At 63.0% G+C, this 20,157-nt stretch overlaps 2 protein-coding genes across 4 annotated transcripts; one reads left to right on the forward strand and one right to left on the reverse strand.

Annotated features, from left to right (window-relative positions):
• Window positions 1–235: 235 nt before the first annotated feature.
• PACSIN1 (protein kinase C and casein kinase substrate in neurons 1) lies at window positions 236–14,629 on the reverse strand. Of its 2 annotated transcripts, none has more exons than XM_064732893.1 (10): window positions 14,491–14,629; window positions 5,411–5,522; window positions 4,946–5,102; window positions 4,593–4,828; window positions 4,273–4,428; window positions 3,780–3,955; window positions 3,457–3,577; window positions 3,250–3,374; window positions 2,256–2,449; window positions 236–1,915 (listed from the first exon to the last, which is right to left on the reverse strand). In XM_064732893.1, the coding sequence occupies exons 2-10, from the start codon at window positions 5,471–5,473 to the stop codon at window positions 1,806–1,808; spliced, it is 1,338 nt and encodes a 445-aa protein (XP_064588963.1). In that variant the 5' UTR covers window positions 5,474–5,522; window positions 14,491–14,629; the 3' UTR covers window positions 236–1,805. The 2 variants fall into 2 exon arrangements, with proteins under 2 accessions (XP_064588963.1, XP_064588962.1); XM_064732892.1 differs by lacking the exon at window positions 14,491–14,629 and adding an exon at window positions 10,593–10,711.
• On the forward strand, window positions 13,217–19,926 carry RPS10 (ribosomal protein S10). 2 transcript variants are annotated; one of them, XM_064732897.1, is made up of 6 exons: window positions 13,217–13,345; window positions 16,065–16,214; window positions 16,580–16,751; window positions 19,016–19,093; window positions 19,398–19,453; window positions 19,838–19,926. In XM_064732897.1, the coding sequence occupies exons 2-6, from the start codon at window positions 16,065–16,067 to the stop codon at window positions 19,877–19,879; spliced, it is 498 nt and encodes a 165-aa protein (XP_064588967.1). In that variant the 5' UTR covers window positions 13,217–13,345; the 3' UTR covers window positions 19,880–19,926. The 2 variants fall into 2 exon arrangements, with proteins under 2 accessions (XP_064588967.1, XP_064588966.1); XM_064732896.1 differs by lacking the exon at window positions 13,217–13,345 and adding an exon at window positions 15,351–15,485.
• Window positions 19,927–20,157: the final 231 nt, after the last annotated feature.

Consider the following 20,157-nt stretch of genomic DNA (forward strand, 5'->3'; position numbering starts at 1 on the left):
CCCAAATCTGCATCCCCTTGAGCCTCGCTGTGAGTGTCCCAAGGCTCTGTCCTGCAGTGGCACAGGGGTCCCCAAAGGCAGCGGCTGCTCCCTTTGTCCCCCCAGCAATGCATCCCCATCCTGCTGCACCCCAAAACCTTGGGGAAGGGGTGTCACTACCTGGGGGTCCACAACCACCTCAGCCACCCCCCCAGGGGTGGGACAGACGCACAGCAAAGGAGACCCCAGAGCCAAGGACGCTGACAGAGCTCGGTTATTTTCTCTTGCTGCTTTTTGTTGTTGTATCCACGGAAATACAATCACGAGAGATATATATATTATATATATACTTCTTAAATTACACAATCAATGTACAAAAACCGGGGTGCATTGCTGAGACAGGTGGTTGGTTGGGTCTTTTCTGACTTTGTGGGTTTTTTTTTCCTGTACCTGGCAGGGGCTGGATGGCTCCCGCCCACCGTGCCCAGCACACGGTGCTTCCCCTGCATCCACGAGAACACGGGATCCCTGGGGCCAAAAAATTCACGAACCAACGGAGGGGGCAGGAAAGGAGCAGGAAGAGCGTGCGGGAAGCCCATGGCATTGATGCTGCTAAGGGTGATGGTATGGAAAGAAATGAGAGATGATCTGTAGGGAAGAGCTGGGGATGGCAAACGCACCCGAGGCAGGGGGTGGGGTGGCGGCAGCAGCCGTGAGAGCTGCGGGGTTGGGGACAGAGCCCAGGGGAGGAGGGGTAGAGCTCGGTGGGGACAAGCAAAGGGCAGAGCCTGCGGCCATTCCCCTGCCTTGGCGCGCCTTGATTTCAGCTGTCTGCCTGGGCTGTATCCTGAGCCCTCCTCCTGGGCTGCAGCTCCTGCAAGGCCGGACGATGCTCATCCCCCGTCCCTGCTCTGCTCCTGCCTCGCTTCAGGAAGGGGAGGATGGGGGCCGTCCCCAGCAGTGCCCAGTCCTCGCTATCCCAGGCCGGGCATGAAGCTGCTCCCAGCAGCACCGGGCCCTGGCGGGTCCTTCTCCGGACAGCGCTGGATTTTAGGGCCATCTCATCTGGCTCTGGTGTGCGTTGGATTCCTGCCCACCCGAAGGGCGATGCTGCTCCCTGCAGGCAGCACAGACCGGGCATCGGCTCGGGAGCCTCCGCCGGCTCCGGTGTGCTGACAGCCCAGCCGGGAGGAGGAGGAGGAGGAGGAAGCTGAGGAGATGCCAGCAAGCTCCACGGCGGGGCTGGTCCCACCTCACCTGGGCATCTCAAGGATGGCCACGGGGCTGAAGGGGACATTCACCCCCTTCCTCGGGGCGGGAGGATGAACTGGGGAGAACATGGAAACACCAAAAAAAAAAAAAATCAACGGAGTCAGACTCCAATCCCTCTTGGTTTTCTGGGATGAATTTGGTTGGTCCCAGGAGCTTCGGCGCCGTGCGTTTCGGAACAGTTCCAGCCAATCAGAAGGCGGCTCATGATTTCAGTATCTTTAAAAACCAACCAGTCAGGAGCTCTCACTGGTTGGGCTTTAAGATCTTGAGGTATCGGCTTTTCGCTCAGAAAAAAAAAATAATAATTCAACTAACGTAGACGAACGGACAACGTCATCTTTCGCTTCACGTTATCTTAGAAGAAAGCGACTATGCAAAATACTCTTCGGAGACAACTCTTAAAAAAATAAAAGCTTGGTCGGAAAATATGTCTGAATCTCTAAGGGTGAGGAGTGAAGGACCAGACGGCAGAATGGCTGGTTGGCTGGTGGAGAGATGGAGACAACGGAGGGTGGATTTATCTGCTGACGGTGACGAGGAGCACACCACAAGACTTAGATTGCCTCCACGTAGTTGGCGGGGTACAGCCCCAGCTGCCCGTTGTCCAAGCGCCCTTTGCACCACCCCTGCTCGTCTTCCTCACCGAGTTTGGTTAGTTCATCACCTGGAGAGGAAGGTGGAAGGGAAGAGCTCATTGCAGGTGCTGGAAATTTTCCCACCCCCTTTTTCTCCCTGGGATGGAGCTGCTGGGGGTTTGCAGGACTCGTCCTGGGCACACCAGTTTGTAGGATAGAAAGGCAAGGGGTGACTCCTGAGCCCTCACGTGCCCTGCCCCTTCCCATTGCTCCTGTCCCTTCTCCCTTTGGGCTCAGCTTCTGCCTTCCCCTTTCTGACACCTCAGCTCTTTGAAGGGCTGGGCCAACTCAAAAATTATGGGAGGGATTTCACCCCCAGAGCTCCAGCAGACGAGCCCCATCCTACCTGGCACTGGCAAGGGACCGTACCTGCTTTGAAGCTGAGCTCATCCTGCTCCTGCCCGTCGTAGTCGTACAGAGCCCGCACCCTCACGCCCTTCCCCGCCGACTCCTCGTCGAAGGGGTTGGCGCCACCGTTGGCCTCGCTGGTGTTGAAGGAGTTGCTGCCCTCGTCATCGGACCACTCGGCGCTGTAGGTCTGCCCGCGGTCATGGCTGCTCACGCTGGGAGGGAGAGGAGAGGGAGGGGTAGCTGTCACTGGGGACATCCCTGATCCCCAAATGCTTGCACAGGCACAATGTGTGCCCCTCACAGGCCATGCCATTCACCGGCTGTGCCTCTCACCGGCCGTGCCCCTCACAGGCCATGCCCCTCACAGGCCGTGCCATTCACAGGCCGTGCCATTCACAGGCCGTGCCCCTCACAGGCCGTGCCCCTCACAGGCCGTGCCATTCACAGGCCGTGCCATTCACAGGCCATGCCCCTCACAGTCTGTGCCCCTCACAGGCCGTGCCCCTCACAGGCCGTGCCCCTCACACTCTGTGCCCCTCACAGGTCGTGCCCCTCACAGGTCATGCCCCTCACAGTCTGTGCGCCTCACAGGCCGTGCCATTCACAGGCCGTGCCATTCACAGGCCATGCCCCTCACAGTCTGTGCCCCTCACAGGCCGTGCCCCTCACAGGCCGTGCCCCTCACCGGCCATGCCCCTCACAGGCCATGCCCCTCACACTCTGTGCCCCTCACAGGTCGTGCCCCTCACAGGCCGTGCCCCTCACAGGCCGTGCCATTCACAGGCCGTGCCATTCACAGGCCATGCCCCTCACAGGCCGTGCCCCTCACAGGCCGTGCCCCTCACAGTCTGTGCCCCTCACAGTCTGTGCCCCTCACCAGCTGTGCCATTCACAGGCCGTGCCCCTCACAGGCTGTGCCCCTCACCAGCCATGCCATTCACAGGCCGTGCCCATCACAGGCCGTGCCCCTCACAGGCTGTGCCTCTCCTCTCCCCTTCACACCATCTCTCACCTCCCACGCTCGCCTGCCTGAGCCCCCGTGTCGCCCGCGCCGCCGGCGTTGGTCAGGGCCACCCCCTCGCCCTTCTTCTGCTTCTCCTTCCGCGTTATCGTGTGCGTCAGGTCCGGGTTCCACTCCTGCAAGCACAGAGTGACCAAGCCCTGAGTGCCCGGCTGCCCTGCAGGCCTGCCAGCACCCGGCCAGGGCGCCCAGCCTCACCTCAAACTGGGGCCAGTTCATGGGCATGCCGGGGCCGCTGGTGCTGCGGAACCACCGCAGGTCCTCCTGCGCGTCCGACATGCGGATGGTCTGCTCCAGCTCCCGGTACACGTTGGCGTAGCTGTGGGGAGAAACGTGTTTGGGGGGCTGTGGGTCAGGATGGAGCCCTGGGGACAGCGTGGGACAGGGACAGGCCCAGGCTGTGTCACCTGGGGACAGGTTGTGGGTCCTCCAAGCCACCAGGGGGTGACAGGCTCCTGCACAGCCTCCTGCCACTCCGGCACCTCTTGGTGACCAGCATGGCCAGAATCTGCTGCCCCTACCTGCTGCTCTCGGCCAGGTTCAGGTGCCTCTTGATGTCCAGCAGCATCTCCTTGAGGAAGTTGAGCCTCTTCTCCTCAAACTGCTGGCACTGCTCGAAGACCTGCTCCATGCTCTCGATGTACTGTGGGGTGCACTTGTTCAGCTCATCCAGCACCTTCTCGTACTTCTCCTGAGTCTGCAAAAACACAGGAGGGACCCTGGTAGTACCTCGAGCACCTCAGAGGCTGTTTCAGGGTGCTGAGAGGTCTGGTTTGGGGTCACCAGAGCTGGGGAGCCCAAACTGAGCCAGGAGCCTCAGTGGGTGGAATCAGCCCCCAAAAGTGGGGTAAATCCCAGCCCAGCTCACACTCCCCTGACCACTGCCTGCAAGTCTTTATCCTCCAGGGACACAGGGATGGGAAAATGGGAACTGATGGTGGAGAAAGCGATGTGGTGGCCATCTCCACTGATTTCCCTTGCCCAATGCATCCAGCACAGGGCAGTGCTTCACACCTTTTGCACGTCTTGCTTGCACTTTTCCACTTTGTCCTGGAGCTTCTTCTGCTGCTCAGGAGTGTTGGACTGATCCGCCTTGCTGTTGGCTTCGCGGGTCATCGCCAGCTTCTCCTCCTTGCACGCCAGGTGATAGGCTTTCTTGGCTGTCTCCAGCTGTGGGGAGGACAAGGAAGGGACATCAGAGTAAGCAGTCACAGCCCCCTGCCAACCCCTCTGCCTGTGGGGAAGTGCCACATGTCTCTCCCAGCCTGCACTGGGCACACAGAGTTGGACCAGGGGACACAGGGTTTCCCCAGGACAATCTGTGCTTCTCTCACCTCCTTGAGCTTCTTGGCCCAGGGCTTCTGGGCTTTCCGGAAGCCATCCTCAGCCTCCTTGGCCTCCTTGAAGCCCCCCATGATCTGCTTGTGGTAGGCGTCCTTCTGCCAGTTCTTGACCTTCTCAAAGTCGTCGTTCAGGAGGCTGTTCTTCACCTCCTGGTGCAGCTCGCTCACCTTGTCCGCCTCTGTCATGATCGCGGCCCACGCCTTCTCCAGGCTGCCATACTGGGGACCTGGAGGCCGAGAGAACACCTGGGGGTCACCCCACTGCCCTCACCCCCTCCATTTCTGCCAGGTGAAGCTGTGATTGCACACCCAGGGGAAAGCCTGCTGTGGGGAAGCCATGGTACCTTTCTCGATGAGCTGCCTCCACCTCTTGGACCAGTCGGTGAGCTGCTGGGCGTAGGACTTCTCAATCTTGGCCCGCTCATGCACGCAGTTCATGAGGTCATTGCAGAGCCGGTGCCCATCGTCGATCCGCTTCACCGTGCGCTTGTAGTTCCCCACCTGGCATGGCCACGGGGACAGGCAGCTGTGGGGGCTGCGGCCACCCCGCCTGGCTCAGCCCCAGCTGCCCTGGGGTGGCTACAGGGGAAGCACCAATTGGCAATTTGGGGGTGCAGGGATGGAGCTTTGGGTTGGGGCTGCTCAAACCCAACTCCCTCCAACCCCTTTGAGACCTTGGGCAGAGCCACCACAGCAGGAATGCTCTCAGGCAGAGGAGGGAGGGCAGCCCCCAGCCCAGGGGACACCGTGGGTGCAGTGACAGTGGCGGTGGGGTCTGTGGGAGGAGAGGATGGCTGGGACTCACTCACCTCCCAGAAGCTGTCGGTTGTCTCCTCGGCGGCCGATGCCGACTCGTCATAGGAACCCGACATGGCTCCCGCAGGCGCTGGGGCTTTCCTGGGCAAACACCAGCCTCATGCACTGAGGGGACAGGAGAGGGGAGTCACAGGAGGTGCAGGGGACCCCCATTCCTCCTGCCAACAGCTCTGTGGGACAAACATCCGGGTACAGGGGACAGTGCCCACTCCAGCTCTGGACCTACAGGCTCCTCTAGTGCCCACCACCCACTTGGTGCCATCCAAACACCCCCGAGCCAGCAGTGCTGGGAGGGAATCACGGGGAGCAGCACAGTGGGCACTCACTGGGCAGAGCCTGGCTCAGCACTGGGACCTGCTGGGTGAGGGGCCATGGCAGGGTCAGGAGATGCGCCGCCCAAGAAATTCTTGTCCTGCTATTCCACCCTAATCCGTCCTGATCTTCAGAAAAACGGCATCCCCAGAGCGCCACGTGGCCCTGCAGCGTGGCTTAACCCCTGAGAGCTGGGAGGGGGTCGGTGGCTGGGGGTGGCACTGCATGGGGACAGAGCAGGGACTGTGGTGGCTGTTTCCTAAGCGTTCTCCTCATCATCCCCATCCTGACCTGGATTTGGACGGTGTTTCCACAGGAAGGCACTGGGCCTATCCTGCATGGCATCTGCCACTGGGATGGGGACAAGATGGCCATGGACAGCTCAAATTTCCTCCTGCTCTGTCCCTAAAAGGGCTGAGAGGGATGTGGCCATGAACATCACACACCATCCCTTCCTTGGGGAGGTGGGATGGGCGGAGGAAGGCCTGTGCTCTGCCCTGTGGTGGGGTGGCAGGGCACAGCTGGAAGCACAGGGTCCCGTGGGGAGCACTGGTGAGTGCCCACGCTCTCCAGCTGTGCGCACAGCTGGCCCTGAGGTGTCCCCAGGCCAGGGCAGGGCACGGCCCCAGGAGGACGGGGACCTGAAACAGTTACTGGAGCGCAGCGCAGGGCTCGCTGTGCTGGAAGTAACAGGGCCCGGCAGGGATTTAGTGATATAACCAGGGAGGCACCAATCCCCTCCACCCTCCCCAGACGGTTAAAAATAAACGCGTGACTGTCCCTCGCTCCGCCGCCGAGACGCAGATGGGTGGGGGACAGCAGGGTCCCCCTGCAGCTGGCAGCACGCAGCGCCCGCGCCTGCCTGGCACCCACGGCGCCGCCACCGCCACTGCCTGGCACCCACAGCGCTGCCACCCCTCTTCTTAGCACCCACGGCACGGCCACTGTCCCTGCCTGGCACCCACAGGAGCACTGTGCCTGGCACCCACGGCAGCACCACCGCCACTGCCTGGCACCCTGAGCGCCAACACTACTGCTGCCTGGCACCCACAGCGCTGCCACCACCGTCCCCACCCCAGCAGGCTGCCCCGGTGCACCTGCAGTGGTGACAGAGCACCTGGTGGCACAGCCCCAAGGGACCCTGCAGGTGCTGCGTGCATCATCCCCCCTGAAAGCTGCAGGCACAGGGTGTTGTGCCCTGGGTTTTGCTGCATGGCATGGCATGGCATGGGCACCCTCAGGGTGACAGCCCCCGTGTGCCAGGGCTGGGATGGGGATGGCAGAGAGGGAGCACACTCATGGCTGGGTGTACCCCAGGACCCACGGGCACAGTGCCAGCCCCTGCTGCCCCAACGAGCCACTCATGCCAGGGGGCACTGCAGACATGGCTGCTGCAGCTCCCTCTCCGAGCCACTACCTGGTCCGAGCCGCAGCCTGGGGGTTATTTTTGGCTCTGCATCACTTCCCAGCCAACGCTGCTGCCTCGGCGCCACGATCCCGCCTGTGCCCCACGCACGACCATCCTTGCACGTGAGAGTGCCCACCGTGCCAGGCCGCCTCGGCTGCCTGTGCCACACGTGCCAGCCCCCTGCCAGCCCTGCCAGCCCCCGGCCCTGCCAGCACAGCCCATCACCTCGCATCAGGGCGGCCGGCGGTGATGCCTGGCGCCTGCAGAGCCGGCGGCCGAGCTGCGGCGTGGAGAGCTGCCAGCCCCAGCCAGGCGCTGCTGCTTGGGTACCCCGGGCCTGGGGGGCTCTGCTGCAGCCCCTCGCCTCCGCAGAGCTGCCAGGGAGAAGCCACAGAGCGTTTGGCATCAAGTGACAGCAGAGTTTGTCCCAGCTCCTGCTCCACGTGCCCTTGGGCTGCTGCTCCTGCAGAAGCGGCCCCGCTGCGTCTCTGCTGTCAGCACACTCGGTGCTGGGCACTGACACAGCTCTCCTCACCCTCCAGGCAGCTCCTGCTGCTGCAGGGGGGTCTCTGCCCTCTGTGGGGGCCGGGCTGTGGCCGTGGCCCTGCACAGGCTGGAGGCTGCTGCAATGCAGAGGCTGGTGCTGCTGACACCGCGGGCACGGCATGGGCAGCTGCCCGCACCCCCTGGCAGAGCCCTGGCTGGCAGAGCCCTGTCCCCAGCGAGGTGGGACAGTCCAGTCCTGCTGTCCCCTGTCCCCAGGCTGCTCTCTTCAGGTGTGTTTGTTGTCCCAGACCCAGCATCTCTCCTGCAGCCAAGATCAGGGCATGGGGATGTCACACTCCTGCCCCTGGGCACCTTGGCTGAGCCTGGTGGGGACCAAGGGCAGGAGTGGCTGCAGAGCCTCTGGGCCAGGTTCCTCTGCTGCCAAGAGCATCCAGGGCAGGGGGGAAGCCACACTGGGAGCTGCACTGGTCTGTGGGAATCCAAGCAAGTGGGCTGGGCCTCGGGCTTTTGGCCACAGGAAAGGTCATTTGCTCTCCTTTAGCACGGGGCTGCTTGAGGGTCCATTTTGGGGTGCAGAGCCACTGCCACCATGATGCACCACTGTGGCCATTGGTGGCAAAGACAAATGGATTCAGCTAAGGAGGTCAAGAGGAGCCTGGCAGCAGCATTTCCCACCGTGTGAGACACTGGAGCTGCTGTGCTGCATCCACCGTGGGTACCAGCACCCATGTTCTGCTCTCACTGCGGCCACACACAGGGGTTGAGGTGGCAGCACATGGAGGGTGAAGTGGCCACCTTTGGGGGCTGAAGTGGCCAAGGCACAGCAGCAGGTCCCAGGGAGAACCCGTGACACTGACGTGTGTCACAAGAGGCTTTGCAGCTGCAGGAGCTGTGCCTGGTTTGCTGCTCAGTGTGACCCAGCTGAGAGGCTGTGGGATTCCCACCCCAGGGCTGGTCTGTGTGTCCCATGGGGCTCCTGGGGCTGGCAGGGGTCGGAGCTCAGGGGGCCAGGGGGTGTGCAGAGGTTTGGCTGTGGCGTGGCTGAGGCGTGGCCCCCTCCAGAGCCCACGGGGACCCTGTGAGGAAAGGGTTAAGTGGGTGCTGCTGATTCACGCTGGCAGCTCCGCATCAGCAGTGCCCAGGGCTCAGGGCTGAGCAGCCTCAGCACCCATCCTGCCCCCTCATCATCACACCAAGCCCAGTGCCAGGCAGGTGGAGAGCCTGGGCCCTTCCAGGGTGCTGTCTCATGGAGCAGGCTTGTGTAGGGTCCCTCCTGCATTCCCTGGCAAAACCCCTTTGGCTGCAACATGAGCAGGGCTGGAGCCCTTGGGCAAAGAGCCAAACCCAGAATGGTGGGTGATTCCCCATGGGATTTCAGCCAGAGCAGCACCATGGGGCTGCCCAGGACCCAGCAGGGCATGAGGTGGCTGCAAGGGCAGCAGGACCCTGGAGGGGACACGTTGGTAATGCTGGGAAACTCCTGGGAGCCACTTTTCCAAGGAACCCTGGGTGGGATGTGCCTATGGCAGCCTCCTTGCTTCCATCAGGGTCATCTGCACTGATGGGGGATCTGAGGCCTGCTGGACCCTGCAGGGTCAGGGCTTGTGGGCTCCCCCAAACCAGAGAGGAGGTTCAGTGACCCAGGAGCAGCAGCAGGAGCCTCGTGTCCTGTGCACAGACGGGAGCCTGCTGGGGGCCAGGTGCTGCCAGGTTGCAGTAGCCAGGGGAGATGCGTTTGCTCCAAGCCCTGGCAGGGATCGGCTTCACAGCTCATGTGAGCTCTGCAGAGAGCTTCCCCTTCCCCCTGAGCTCCCAAAACCTCCCTGCTCAGGGCACCCTTTAATCTTCCAGGGATTTTAGGAGCCTCGTGCAAAAAATTTGGGAAGCTTGCTTGGCGTTTGCAGATAACGCAAGTGTCTCTCCAGGGGAGGCTGCAGCCCAGCTCAGGGACAGAGGATGTGCTGGGAATGCGGATGGGGAGCGTGGATGGGGATCCCTGGAGGGGCAGCAGCAGCCGGATTGCCAACACCCTGCATGTGCTCAGGCCCGGGGAAGGGACAGGGGGCTCAGCCTCAGCTGGGGGCTGCTCTGGCTGCCCAGCTCTGCAGCTCTGCCTCATCCTGCCGTGGTAAACAAGGCTGCTCGGACAGCGTGCAGGGATTTGTGCAGTCCCGGGAGCCGGGTTCAGGCAGAAATCCAAAGATGAGGTTTGCAATTAAAGGCAGAAGTGGCGAACAGGGATGGTGGAGGATACGGCGGTGCCATCCCCCCGCAGCAGGGAGGGGACACGGAGCGTCACGCGCTGCCACGGGGGTCCTGTCCCCTGAGCCTCGGGGAGATGGACCCGGGGCTGGCGGTGACAGGAGGCAAACGGGGCTGCTGGGAGCAGGGGACATGGAGGGACAGTGGAATTTCAGCTGTCTGTGGTGGGGAAGCAGACCTGGAGCCAGAGGGGAGATGGGGGGCAGCAAGGGAGAAGCTGGGGAGACACGGCTGAAAGGAGGGAGGTCAGTGATGGGTAAGGTGTTTATTTGGGCAGGGGGACAGCAATGACAGGGACAGCACAAGTTCAACCCGTTATTTGCAGATGGGGAAACTGAGGCACAAGCCCGGGAGTGCGGCAGCATTGCAGAGGGGGTGTCCCTGTCCCCAGCACCCCACTGGACACACGGAGGGGGTGAAGGTCATATACCCCCCCAACCTCCCTGGCTTGCAGAAGGGATCAGGGGACGCTGTGTGCTGCCGGGGGGTGCAAAGCCATGCCGTACTGCTCGGTCTTTGCACAGCAAGCCCCCCGCCATCCCCCCATCCCCGCAAGGGACCCGGGCATCCCTCACCCCATCCCGGCAAGGGACCCGGGCATCCCGCACCCATCCCCGCAAGGGACCGGGCGTCCCTCTCCTCGTCGCCGCAGCGCACCCGGCTGTCCCCGCGGGGGCCGCGCTCACCTGCCGGGGGCCGGGGGGGCCGGGGGCCCGAGGCCGGGGCCGGGGCTCCGCTCGCTCCGCTCCGCTCGCTCCGCTCCCGCCGGGCAGCGGCGGCGCGCACGGCCGCGGGCACGCGCCTGCCCGAGCCGCCCGTTGCCATGGCAACCGGGATGGAGCCGCTGCTGCGAAAATCATGCGGGGGGGCGGGGGGGGAACGGACCCCCCCCATCCCCGCGTCCGCGCCCACCCCGAGGTTCCGCACTGCCGCCGGCCCCCGCAGGACCCCCCGGCCCCAGACCCCCGCCCAGGGCACCCACCGGGGCCGCCCCGCTGCGGGGCCGCGGCCCCGGGGCACAGCCCCCACGGCAGAGCGATGGCGGGGTCGGGCCCCGGGCCCCGTTAGGGCCTAATCGGACTCGTTTTCCCCGGGCCATGAGGCGGGGGGGCTCTTTGGGGACCCCTCAGTGGTTCCTGTCCTGCTACCCCGGGGGTCGCTGTCCCTCCTGCACGGGACGGGACAGAGCCATGCCCTCCCTCCGCTGCTGCCCCGGCCTCCCTGTCACCCCCGCGGATGCAGGGGGGTTTTGGGGCTGAGCCACAGCTTTTGCGGGAACAAACACCCCAAAACGCCTTCGGAGAGGCAGCCGGTGCCGCCTCCTTGCCAAATGTGCCAGCTGGGAACAGGCTGGCAAGGGAATCTGGAACAGTCTTTTCCCCCCGGCAGGGCTGGGGATGGGGGTGAGGGTGCTGCACACCCCAATGCTTCTTGGAGGGGAGCAGGGCAGCTCCCCCTCACTGCCATCTGCCCATCTGCCTCCTCCCAAGCCCCGGGGCTCATGCTCGGGGTCACCAGGCTCGTGACAGGATGGGATTCCCGGGGGCAGAGGGGGCTGGAAGCGTCGGGAGGCAGGCAGGATGCGGGTGGGGGTGATGACAGGCTCCCCGACACTGCGCCTGCATCCCCCCGCTCGCGGGGGATGTCAGGGAAATTAAAAGCCAGCAGGAGACGAGAGCGTCCAGGCGAGTAACCGAAGCCGCTGCAGAAGCCGCAGTAATGAGGCTGCCGGGGCCGCTGCCGCCGGGATCGGGTTGCCCGGAGAATGCGACCCGGTCCCGGGGGGCTCTGCCGGCCTCCGACGCCGGCTCAGCTTTCCCCTGACGAGCGCCTCGGACTGCCTAATGAAGCTCGGTGGGGCTCTCCAGCCCGCCTGCCTTCCGGCTCCCGTGCCACCCGAGCCAGCACAGCTCATGGCCAACAGAGTGTCCCCGGGAAGGCTTCACACCCTGAGACCCCGGGGGTTCAATGTCCCCAGCCCCAAACAGGAGTGGGATGGATGGTGGTTCCTTCAGGAGCAGGGGATCTTTGCCTGCTGGTGTTTAAGGGTGAGGAACCAGAGCGTGCTGAATATCTGCTCATGGTCCTTTCAAGCTGTGAGTTGGCAGTTCTCAGCACAGGGTCACCACTGGGATGTCCCAGCTGCCACTTGCCCTGAGGGGAAAATGTCCTTGGCATTAAACATGAGGTGACAAACGCTCCCCAGGATGGTGGCAGGGGGACCTCAATGACTTGGGGATGTTCCCCAGTGCAAAGAGCCATTGCCACCAGCTCTGTGGGCTGTGCAGGTGGCACCAGCTCAGGTCTCCTTCCCTGCAGCTTGGGCTGTTCCACGCAGGGAGCAGGTGGGAGCTCTGCCTCCTCAGTTCCTTCACCAAAAACTCGGTCACGACAAACTTTTCCCCGGCTCTCACCATCCCACCGTTTACTGTTTGCAGTGGTAAGTCACTTCTCCTCCTCTAAATGAGTTTCCTTGTGGGAAGCAGCAGACGGTATTGGCAGGAAATAAGCCCTGATTTATGGGGCCACTTGCCTCTCTGGAATTACAGCTCCGTGAGCGCAAACGGAGGAGTCAGAGCACATGAGCCCACACCGTGATCCCGGCGAGGCAGAGCGGGCGGGAATGAAGAGATGCCACCAGGGATCAGCCGCCTGCCCATCAGCCAGGCAGGAGCGCCGGCCCTCGCACGAACGGGGGGGTTTGAGCACAGCCAGCCCCAGCAAGGAGGGGAAATGCGTTCCCTAAATCCCGATAGATCCCCGAGTTATGGGGCTCACTGTTTATGGGAGAGCCCACGGGCCGTCCAGGGAAGGCTGGTGTGGATGGGGGCAGAGGGCATGGAGGATCCTGAGCCCATTCCTGCCCTCCAGAGCCTCTTCCCAGGGCAGGGCAGAGCAGCAGCTGCGGTTTGGGGGCCGGATGGGGCCGGTGCCCCACGCCCGCCCCATGCCCGGGCTGCGCCGCCGCTGCGGATGTGCCGCCGGTCCCAGGAGCCCTCCGGGGAGCTGGGAGAATGCAAGCGCTACTTTGCATCTCTAATTAGCCGCGGAGGATAATTGGCGGCTCTGCGGCAGACAGGCAGCCATTGTGGAGGGCCCCGCGCGGGGCAGGTGCTCCCAGAAACCCAAATCCCACCGAAACAATTCCCTTCTTGTCTGCCTGCGACCGGCCGGGGCATCCTCCAAGCCCTTCCGGGGAAGGGGCTGGGGCAGGCACATAAAGGCTCCATTTTTCCTGGGAAACAGCGTGGGGCTGGCTGCAGGCAGCTGCCCAGGAGCCCGCACAATATCCCCGGGGCACAGCGCTGCTGCCCCCGGCCCCGCCTGCTGTGCCACGCCGGGGACAGACGGACACTGCCCGGCCGCCCCTGCGAGCTGCGGGCTGGATGCGGCCTCTCCTCCTCCTCCTCCTCCAGGAGCATCCGCGGGAGCTCAGCAGGTGCGGAGTTTGCCTTCGAGGCGTTGCACAAACTCCGGCCAGGTTGGCACCCCCGGGACAAAGTCTGTGCCCGGGCAGAGCCGTGCCAGGCTCCATCCCCGTGCCCGGGCAGGGAGCAGCACGGCTGGCACGGGGCATTCCCGGCGAGGGGGATCCCACACAGAGCCCAGCCCAGGCTGCGGGCTCAGGACGTGGCCCCGGTGGGGGCTGACACGCTTTGCTGATGTCCCTTCCCTTGTGCACGTCACTGTCGGTCCCTGCCGGTGCCTGGGCTCATTTCCCTCAATCCTCGCACGGTTCAACCCCGCTCCCGTCCTGCTGCAGCCCCTCCGGCGGCCGCACACCACGGGAGGAGGAAGAGGAGGAAGAGGAGGGAGAGAAAGCGGCCAGGGGGGCACAGATCAGGGCGGACCCTGGGGCAGGGCAGCACCTCCAGCTCCGGCCGAGCCGCTGCCGGGTGAATTCCCCGGTTTTCTCTGCGCTCCTGCAAAGGGAGCACAAAACCCCAGGAGGGGGAAAGGACCCTCGGGGTTTTGGGGTCAGGGAGCCGCAGTGCCTGATCTCTGCTTGGCTTAGGGCTGTGGTTTGCCCGGGGAAGGCGACGCGGGGGCCGAGGGATGCGGGAGCAGCCGGGGAGGCTGCCGGGAGAGCTCTAATCCGTTTAGCAAGGCACTTGCTTTGCCATTTCCGAGGCGGGAGGTGCAGGAGCTGTGATCTGCTGCAGCACAGGCACGGACAGCGACAGCGACAGCGCCCGCAGCGTGTCCGGGCAGCAGGGACAGCTCCTGCCCCGCGGGACGGGCCGGGGCCATGCCGCGATTGTCGCAGCATCCTTGGGGTCACCCCGCGGAGCTTCGCCCCACCTCCGGCCATGGTGGCCCCGAAAGGAAGAACGGAGGGGGTGACACGGCAGCAAAGCCCCGGGATGGCACCGGGCAGCTCACGGCGCATCCCTCGATCCCTCCCGTTCCCCGCCCGGCACGAGTTGGGAATCACTTAAACCGGGTCGGGCGCGGAGCCGGCTCAAACAGCGGCGGGGACAGCGCTGTGACAGCGCCCCGGTGCCCGGCACCCCTGCGCCCCCCGGGACACCCCTGCGACCCCCGGGACAGCCCCGCGCCCCCGGCCCGCCCCGCCGGCCGTACCTCGGGGCCGCGGGGACAGCGGCGGAGCCTCTCCCGGGGCCGGCGCTGCGCATCGCGGGCAGGTCGCGGCAGATGGGGCGGAGGGAGGGGGTAAAGATCAGCTCGGAGATTAGGGCGGCATTTTTAGCCGACCAATCCCCGGCCCGGCGCGGCGGCTCCTCGGCCGTGCAAGGTGACAGCGCTCCTGCCGCGGGGACGGCGATGGGCACCGGGGCACCGGGGGTCCCTGCGCCCGCCAAGGGGACGGCGATGGGCACCGGGGCACCGGGGGTCCCCCCGCCCCTCCTGCTGCCCCCGGCCCTGCTCCGGGGTGCCCGGTGCCCGCCGTGTTCATTCAGGACGTGTCCCTCTCCACCGGAGCCGCTCCGTTTGCTCCCGGGGGTTCGAACCCCCAAACCAGGCGGGGCAGAACGGACCGAGAGGACACGGCTGCAGTGAAAACCTTTGGGAACGAGAGCCCCGCTCGGGGATCGGGGAAATCGCGGCTGCCGGGCCGGTGAGGGGAGCGGAGCGCTCCGGTGCTCCGGGAGCCCCGAGCCCTCAGCCCGGGGTGAGACCCGCGGCTCTCCGGGATCCCGGGCAGGGCGTCACAGCCCCGCTCCGAGGGGCACCGGGCACGGCTGGGGATGTGCGGGGATGGCACGGCTAGTGTTGACACGGGGATGTCACGGCTGGGGTTGACACGGGGATGGGGCAGGGATGTCACAGCTGGGGACATGTGGGGATGGCATGGCTAGGGGTGACACGGGGATGTCACGGCTGGGGACATGTGGGGATGTCACGGCTGGAGGTGACACGGGAGGGGAGGGAGCGGGTGTCGCCCGCTGTCCCCATCAGGCACCGCAGCGGGCCGCCCGTTCCCAGGCGGGAGGGCGCCTGCGCTCTGCACAGGCAGTGCCGAGGCCACCCTCGCCGCCGGGGGCCTTGGCGCGGCGGAAGCGGCGGTCCGGCGCACGCGCAGTCCTTTCCGGTTGGGCCCCGCCGCCGCCGCCACGGTGAGGCCGCGCTCGGGCCATCGGCCGCGCATCGCCGCCATCCCGGGGCCTGGGCCCCCTTGTGGGGCATCTCCGTGATCGGGGCTCCAGCCCGGCCGTGCGGGGAGGGAGGGATTGGGGGCGCCGTGACGCGGGGCGGTGCGGGATATCCGGCGGTGGCACCGGGGCCTCCCGGCCCGTGCGGTGCCGCGGGGGTGGTCCGTGATCCGCGGGGGGTCAGTCATGCCGAGCACGGAGAGCCCCGGGCCCGGCTGGTCTGGGAGCACCGCCCGTAGCCGATTTCCCGTGCTGGGGGCGCTGCCGGGATCGGTTCCGGCTCCCGGAGGGGCGAGAGGCTCCCACGGCTCCCGGTTCCCGCCTTCGGTTTGACTTAACGGCGGCACCAACAGCATCCATGGTGGGGCTGCCCGAACCGCGGCCCTGCCCCCGCTGTGCCCGGGATGGTTTAAGGAGCCAAAGCTGGGAGTGCTCGGTTTTCCCTCCCGGGAAGCTCCGCTCGGGGGACACCGCCATCGCTGTCCCCGGTGCAGCTGTTGGTGCCCGAATGTCAGCGAGCCCCGTTTGCTGTGCCCTGTGCAGATGTTGATGCCCAAGAAGAACCGAATCGCCATCTATGAGCTGCTGTTCAAGGAGGGCGTGATGGTGGCCAAGAAGGACGTGCACATGCCCAAGCACCCCGAGCTGGTGGACAAGAACGTGCCCAACCTGCACGTCATGAAAGCCATGCAGGTGGGAGGGCACGGGAGTGGCACAGAGCAGGGATTGTCCAGAGAATGAATCCGTTTTGGTTTAGGGGAAATGGACATCCTTGAGTTAGAAAACAGCTGTTTAGTCTGCCTGTGCCTGTTCTGGTGAAAAGCCTGTGCTCAGAGAAGCTGCTGCAGTGAAGGGTTGAGATAAGGGGGGGAGACAGGGGCGTGGGAGTGAGGGTCCCTGGGGTGGTGCTGCCTGCATGAGAATTGTCCCTGTCCCCTCTCCCTGTCCCCCTCTGCCCTGCTGACCCCGGTGTGTGTGAGGAGCTGGGAGAGGCTGGAAATGGAAGTGACTGGGATGCACTGGGATTGACTGGGAGTAACTGGGGGCTGTCCCCACAGTCCCTCAAGTCCCGGGGCTACGTGAAGGAGCAGTTTGCCTGGAGACACTTCTACTGGTACCTGACCAACGAGGGCATCCAGTACCTGCGGGATTACCTGCACCTGCCCCCCGAGATCGTCCCGGCCACGCTGCGCCGCAGCCGCCCCGAGACCGGCCGGCCCCGGCCCAAAGGTCAGCTCAGGGGGGCACGGGGGGCTGGGCAGTCAGGGCACTGCCAGATCTGTGCGATTGGGTGTGAAATTGTGAGCAGAGCAAGGAAATGTGGATTTTTCAGTTGGAAGTGGAGTGGTGCTCACTGAGAGGGATGAGGGGAGCTGGGACACACAGGGAGGTGCCCTGAGTGGGAATTGGCCATCCCCAGGGACTGGGATTGCTGGGACACACAGGGACATGCCCTGAGTGGGAATTGGCCATCCCCAGGGACTGGGATTGCTGGGACACACAGGGACATGCCCTGAGTGGGAATTGGCCACCCCCAGGGACTGGGATTGCTGGGACACACAGGGAGGTGCCCTGAGTGGGAATTGGCCATCCCCAGGGACTGGGATTGCTGGGACACACAGGGAGTGCCCTGTGGGAATGTGTCATTCCGCAGGGACTGGATTGCTGGGACACACAGGCAAAAATGCCTGAGTGGGATGGGTCATCCCCAGGGACTGGGATTGCTGGGAGCACACCTGGGAGGTGGGAGTGTGGAGGAGATGCTGTCCAGGGCTGGTGAGCCCCACCTGGCATCACCTGTGGCCAGGTTGGGTGTCACCTGTGTTGGGTGTCCCCACTCTGGGACACTGAATGTGCTTCTTCTGGAGCAGGGCTTGTTGCTAATGGTAACAGCAAACTCCTGCTGGAGGAGCAGCAGAGCCCACAAAGATGCTGAGGGGTTTGGGGCATCTCTGTGAGGAGAGACTGAGGGAGCTGGGTCTGGTTAGGATGGAGGAGAGGACACAAATACCCGCAGAAATGCCCAGGGGATGCTGCCAGACTCTGCTCACTGGTGCCCCATGGCAGGACAAGGAGCAGTGGCCAGAAACTGAAATACAGCAAGTTCCACCTCAACATGAGGAAGAACTTTCCATGTGGGTGGGAGAGCACTGGAACAGCTGCCCAGGGAGGGTGTGGGGTCTCCCTCTCCAGACCCATTCTTGTGTCACCTGCTCTCAGTGGCCCTGCCTGGAGAGGGGTTGGACTGAGTGATCTCCAGATGAGCCCCAGCTGCTCTGTGATTCTCTGTGTTGGACTTGCAGCTCTGATTTTCCCTTGGTGGGCTTTCACACCCCCAGGTGCAGGGGTGCAGCCAGATGTGCTCTGGTTTTGGAGGATCACATGGGTTGTGCTTTTTTGCTTCTGAGGCCAGGGATGCTGGCAGTTCACCCCCAGCTGCTGCAATTTGTATCTGAGCCAAACAAAACGGGAGCATCACCTGCTTCAAAGGAAGGAATTGCAGAAAAACTGGGAATTTGCTGCTTTCTTTGATCTCTGAGTTGCTTGGATGTTCCAAGATTTGTTCTTTAGATGCTGTATTTATCCAGTGAGCTTAAGGGAGCTGCATCCCTGCTGGGAGGGAGGGAGGGGTGGCAGCTTATGGCTGGGGTTTGTGCAGGAGGAGCTGTGTGTGGTGTCACAGGGTTGTCCTGCTGCTGGAAGCCTCCTCAGCCCCATCTGGGCAGGGATTTTTGGAAGGATTGCACTTGGTGCTTTTTTTTGTTGTGGATGACCTGCTTGAGGCAGCAGCAGTCTGGGAGCCACAGAGGTGGTGGAGTAAAAGAATTATTGCAAGAATTGGGTTTTTTTATGGCCAAACCAATGCATGGGGATGTGCAGGAGGGCACTGGGGTGTGCCTGGCACAGCTGGGTCCTGTCTGGGTGGGCAGACCCCAGCCTGGGCTCCAGGGACACATCCCAGCCCCTGAGACAAGGTGGTCCCACCACAGCTGGGTGTTCCTGCAGCAGTTTTGTCTGGTTTTAATCTGAGATCCCATAAATAATCTGCTTTTACTGTCCTGAACATGTTCTGTGGGGGATTTGGGGTACTGACAGTGGGTCTGTTTCAGGTTGGGGTCAGAATTCCATCCTGCAGTTTGGGACTCAGCTGTGCTCAGGCTTGTCAGCCATGGCAGATTCCCAGTATTTCTGGGATTTTTACCAACAATAACATTCAGCCCTAGCTTGATGACCAGAAGACTGTTGAGATGATGCTGTAAACCCACTTCTCACATTATTTAACTTCCACCCTGCCACAAGCTGGGACACTTGAGCAGATTTCACCCTTCAAGTGAAGTTCCCTTTAGTAAATCACCGCTCTCCTTAGGTGTATTCTCCCGAGCTGCCCCAGGTGCAGCCCTGCTGTCAGACCCAGTGCTGTTCTGCACTTTGGGCTGCAGGAGGTTTGTGTTTGAGCCCTGGCAGAGCAGGGTTTGAGCTGTGCTCTGTTGCAGGTCTGGAGGGCGAGCGGCCGGCGCGGCTGACGCGGGGCGAGGCTGACCGGGACACGTACCGCCGCAGCGCCGTGCCACGTGAGTGTGCCCCCTGTGCCCCTCCCAGGGACTATTGCCCCAGCTCCAGGGCTCCTCTCAGACAGAAAAGGGGAAGATGAGACTCTTGGCATAGTTTAGAGTCTGTATGTGAGGGTGGCTGGGAGGTGTGCTGGAGTTTTGTCCGGCTGAGCTGTTTTCCCTGGGGTTGGTTCAGTAACTCAAACACGCTCAGTTACAGCTGTTGCTTTGCTGTGTTTAGCCCCAGTTTTAGTTCTGTGGGGTGGTTAAAGCTTTGCTCCCAGTCAGGGGGTTCTGTGGGCACTGACTGCTTCTCTTTCTGCAGCTGGTGCTGACAAGAAGGCTGAGGCTGGTGCTGGAGCAGCCACGGAATTCCAGTTTGTGAGTGTTTGCATTTGAGCTTTGCTTCCTTTTTTGAAGGCTTTGGTGGGAGAAGCTGGAAGGTCCTGCCTATGGGATTCTGAGGGTGTCAGAGGGGCTGGAAACTGTCACCCTTCACAGGCAGCTTGCTTGCTGTGGGGAAAGGATGTGGTGGGACAGAGGCCAGTGACAAGTTTGAGAGCAAGCTGAGCTCTTTGGAGATCCATGGTTTTATAGTTCAAAAATAACAGTATTTTAGATGTGATCCACAGAGCAGGCTGGAGTGGGTTGATGTTGGTGGCACTCACCTGGCTAACCTGTGCCATCAGAGAGCTTTGATGATGTTTGTTTTTGCTGTCATTACTTGGCACTGTGATTTCTAACACTCTTCTTTTGCTGTTGCAGAGAGGTGGATTCGGTCGTGGACGTGGTCAGCCCCCGCAGTAGAACTTTGTGCTCATGTTTTGTGTATAATAAAAGAGGTGAAAATGCCACTGGGTTCATGCCTGTGTCTGTGTGAAGTGCACAAACAGAGCTCACGAAGCACAGAGTGACTCACATCTTTGGCATCTGGAGCAGCACTTTGGGAGTGACTAAATGCAGGTTCTAGTGCAGGAACTGTGCAGGTTTAGGGGGTGTGGAGGTGAGTCCTGCAGGAATGCAGGAGCATTTCCCATCTGCCCAGGGCCATGCTGATTTCCGGCCGTGCAGCAGCGCTGGGCTGG

Source organism: Zonotrichia leucophrys, chromosome 26 (genome assembly GCF_028769735.1).
Source record: "Zonotrichia leucophrys gambelii isolate GWCS_2022_RI chromosome 26, RI_Zleu_2.0, whole genome shotgun sequence".
NCBI lineage: Eukaryota > Metazoa > Chordata > Aves > Passeriformes > Passerellidae > Zonotrichia > Zonotrichia leucophrys.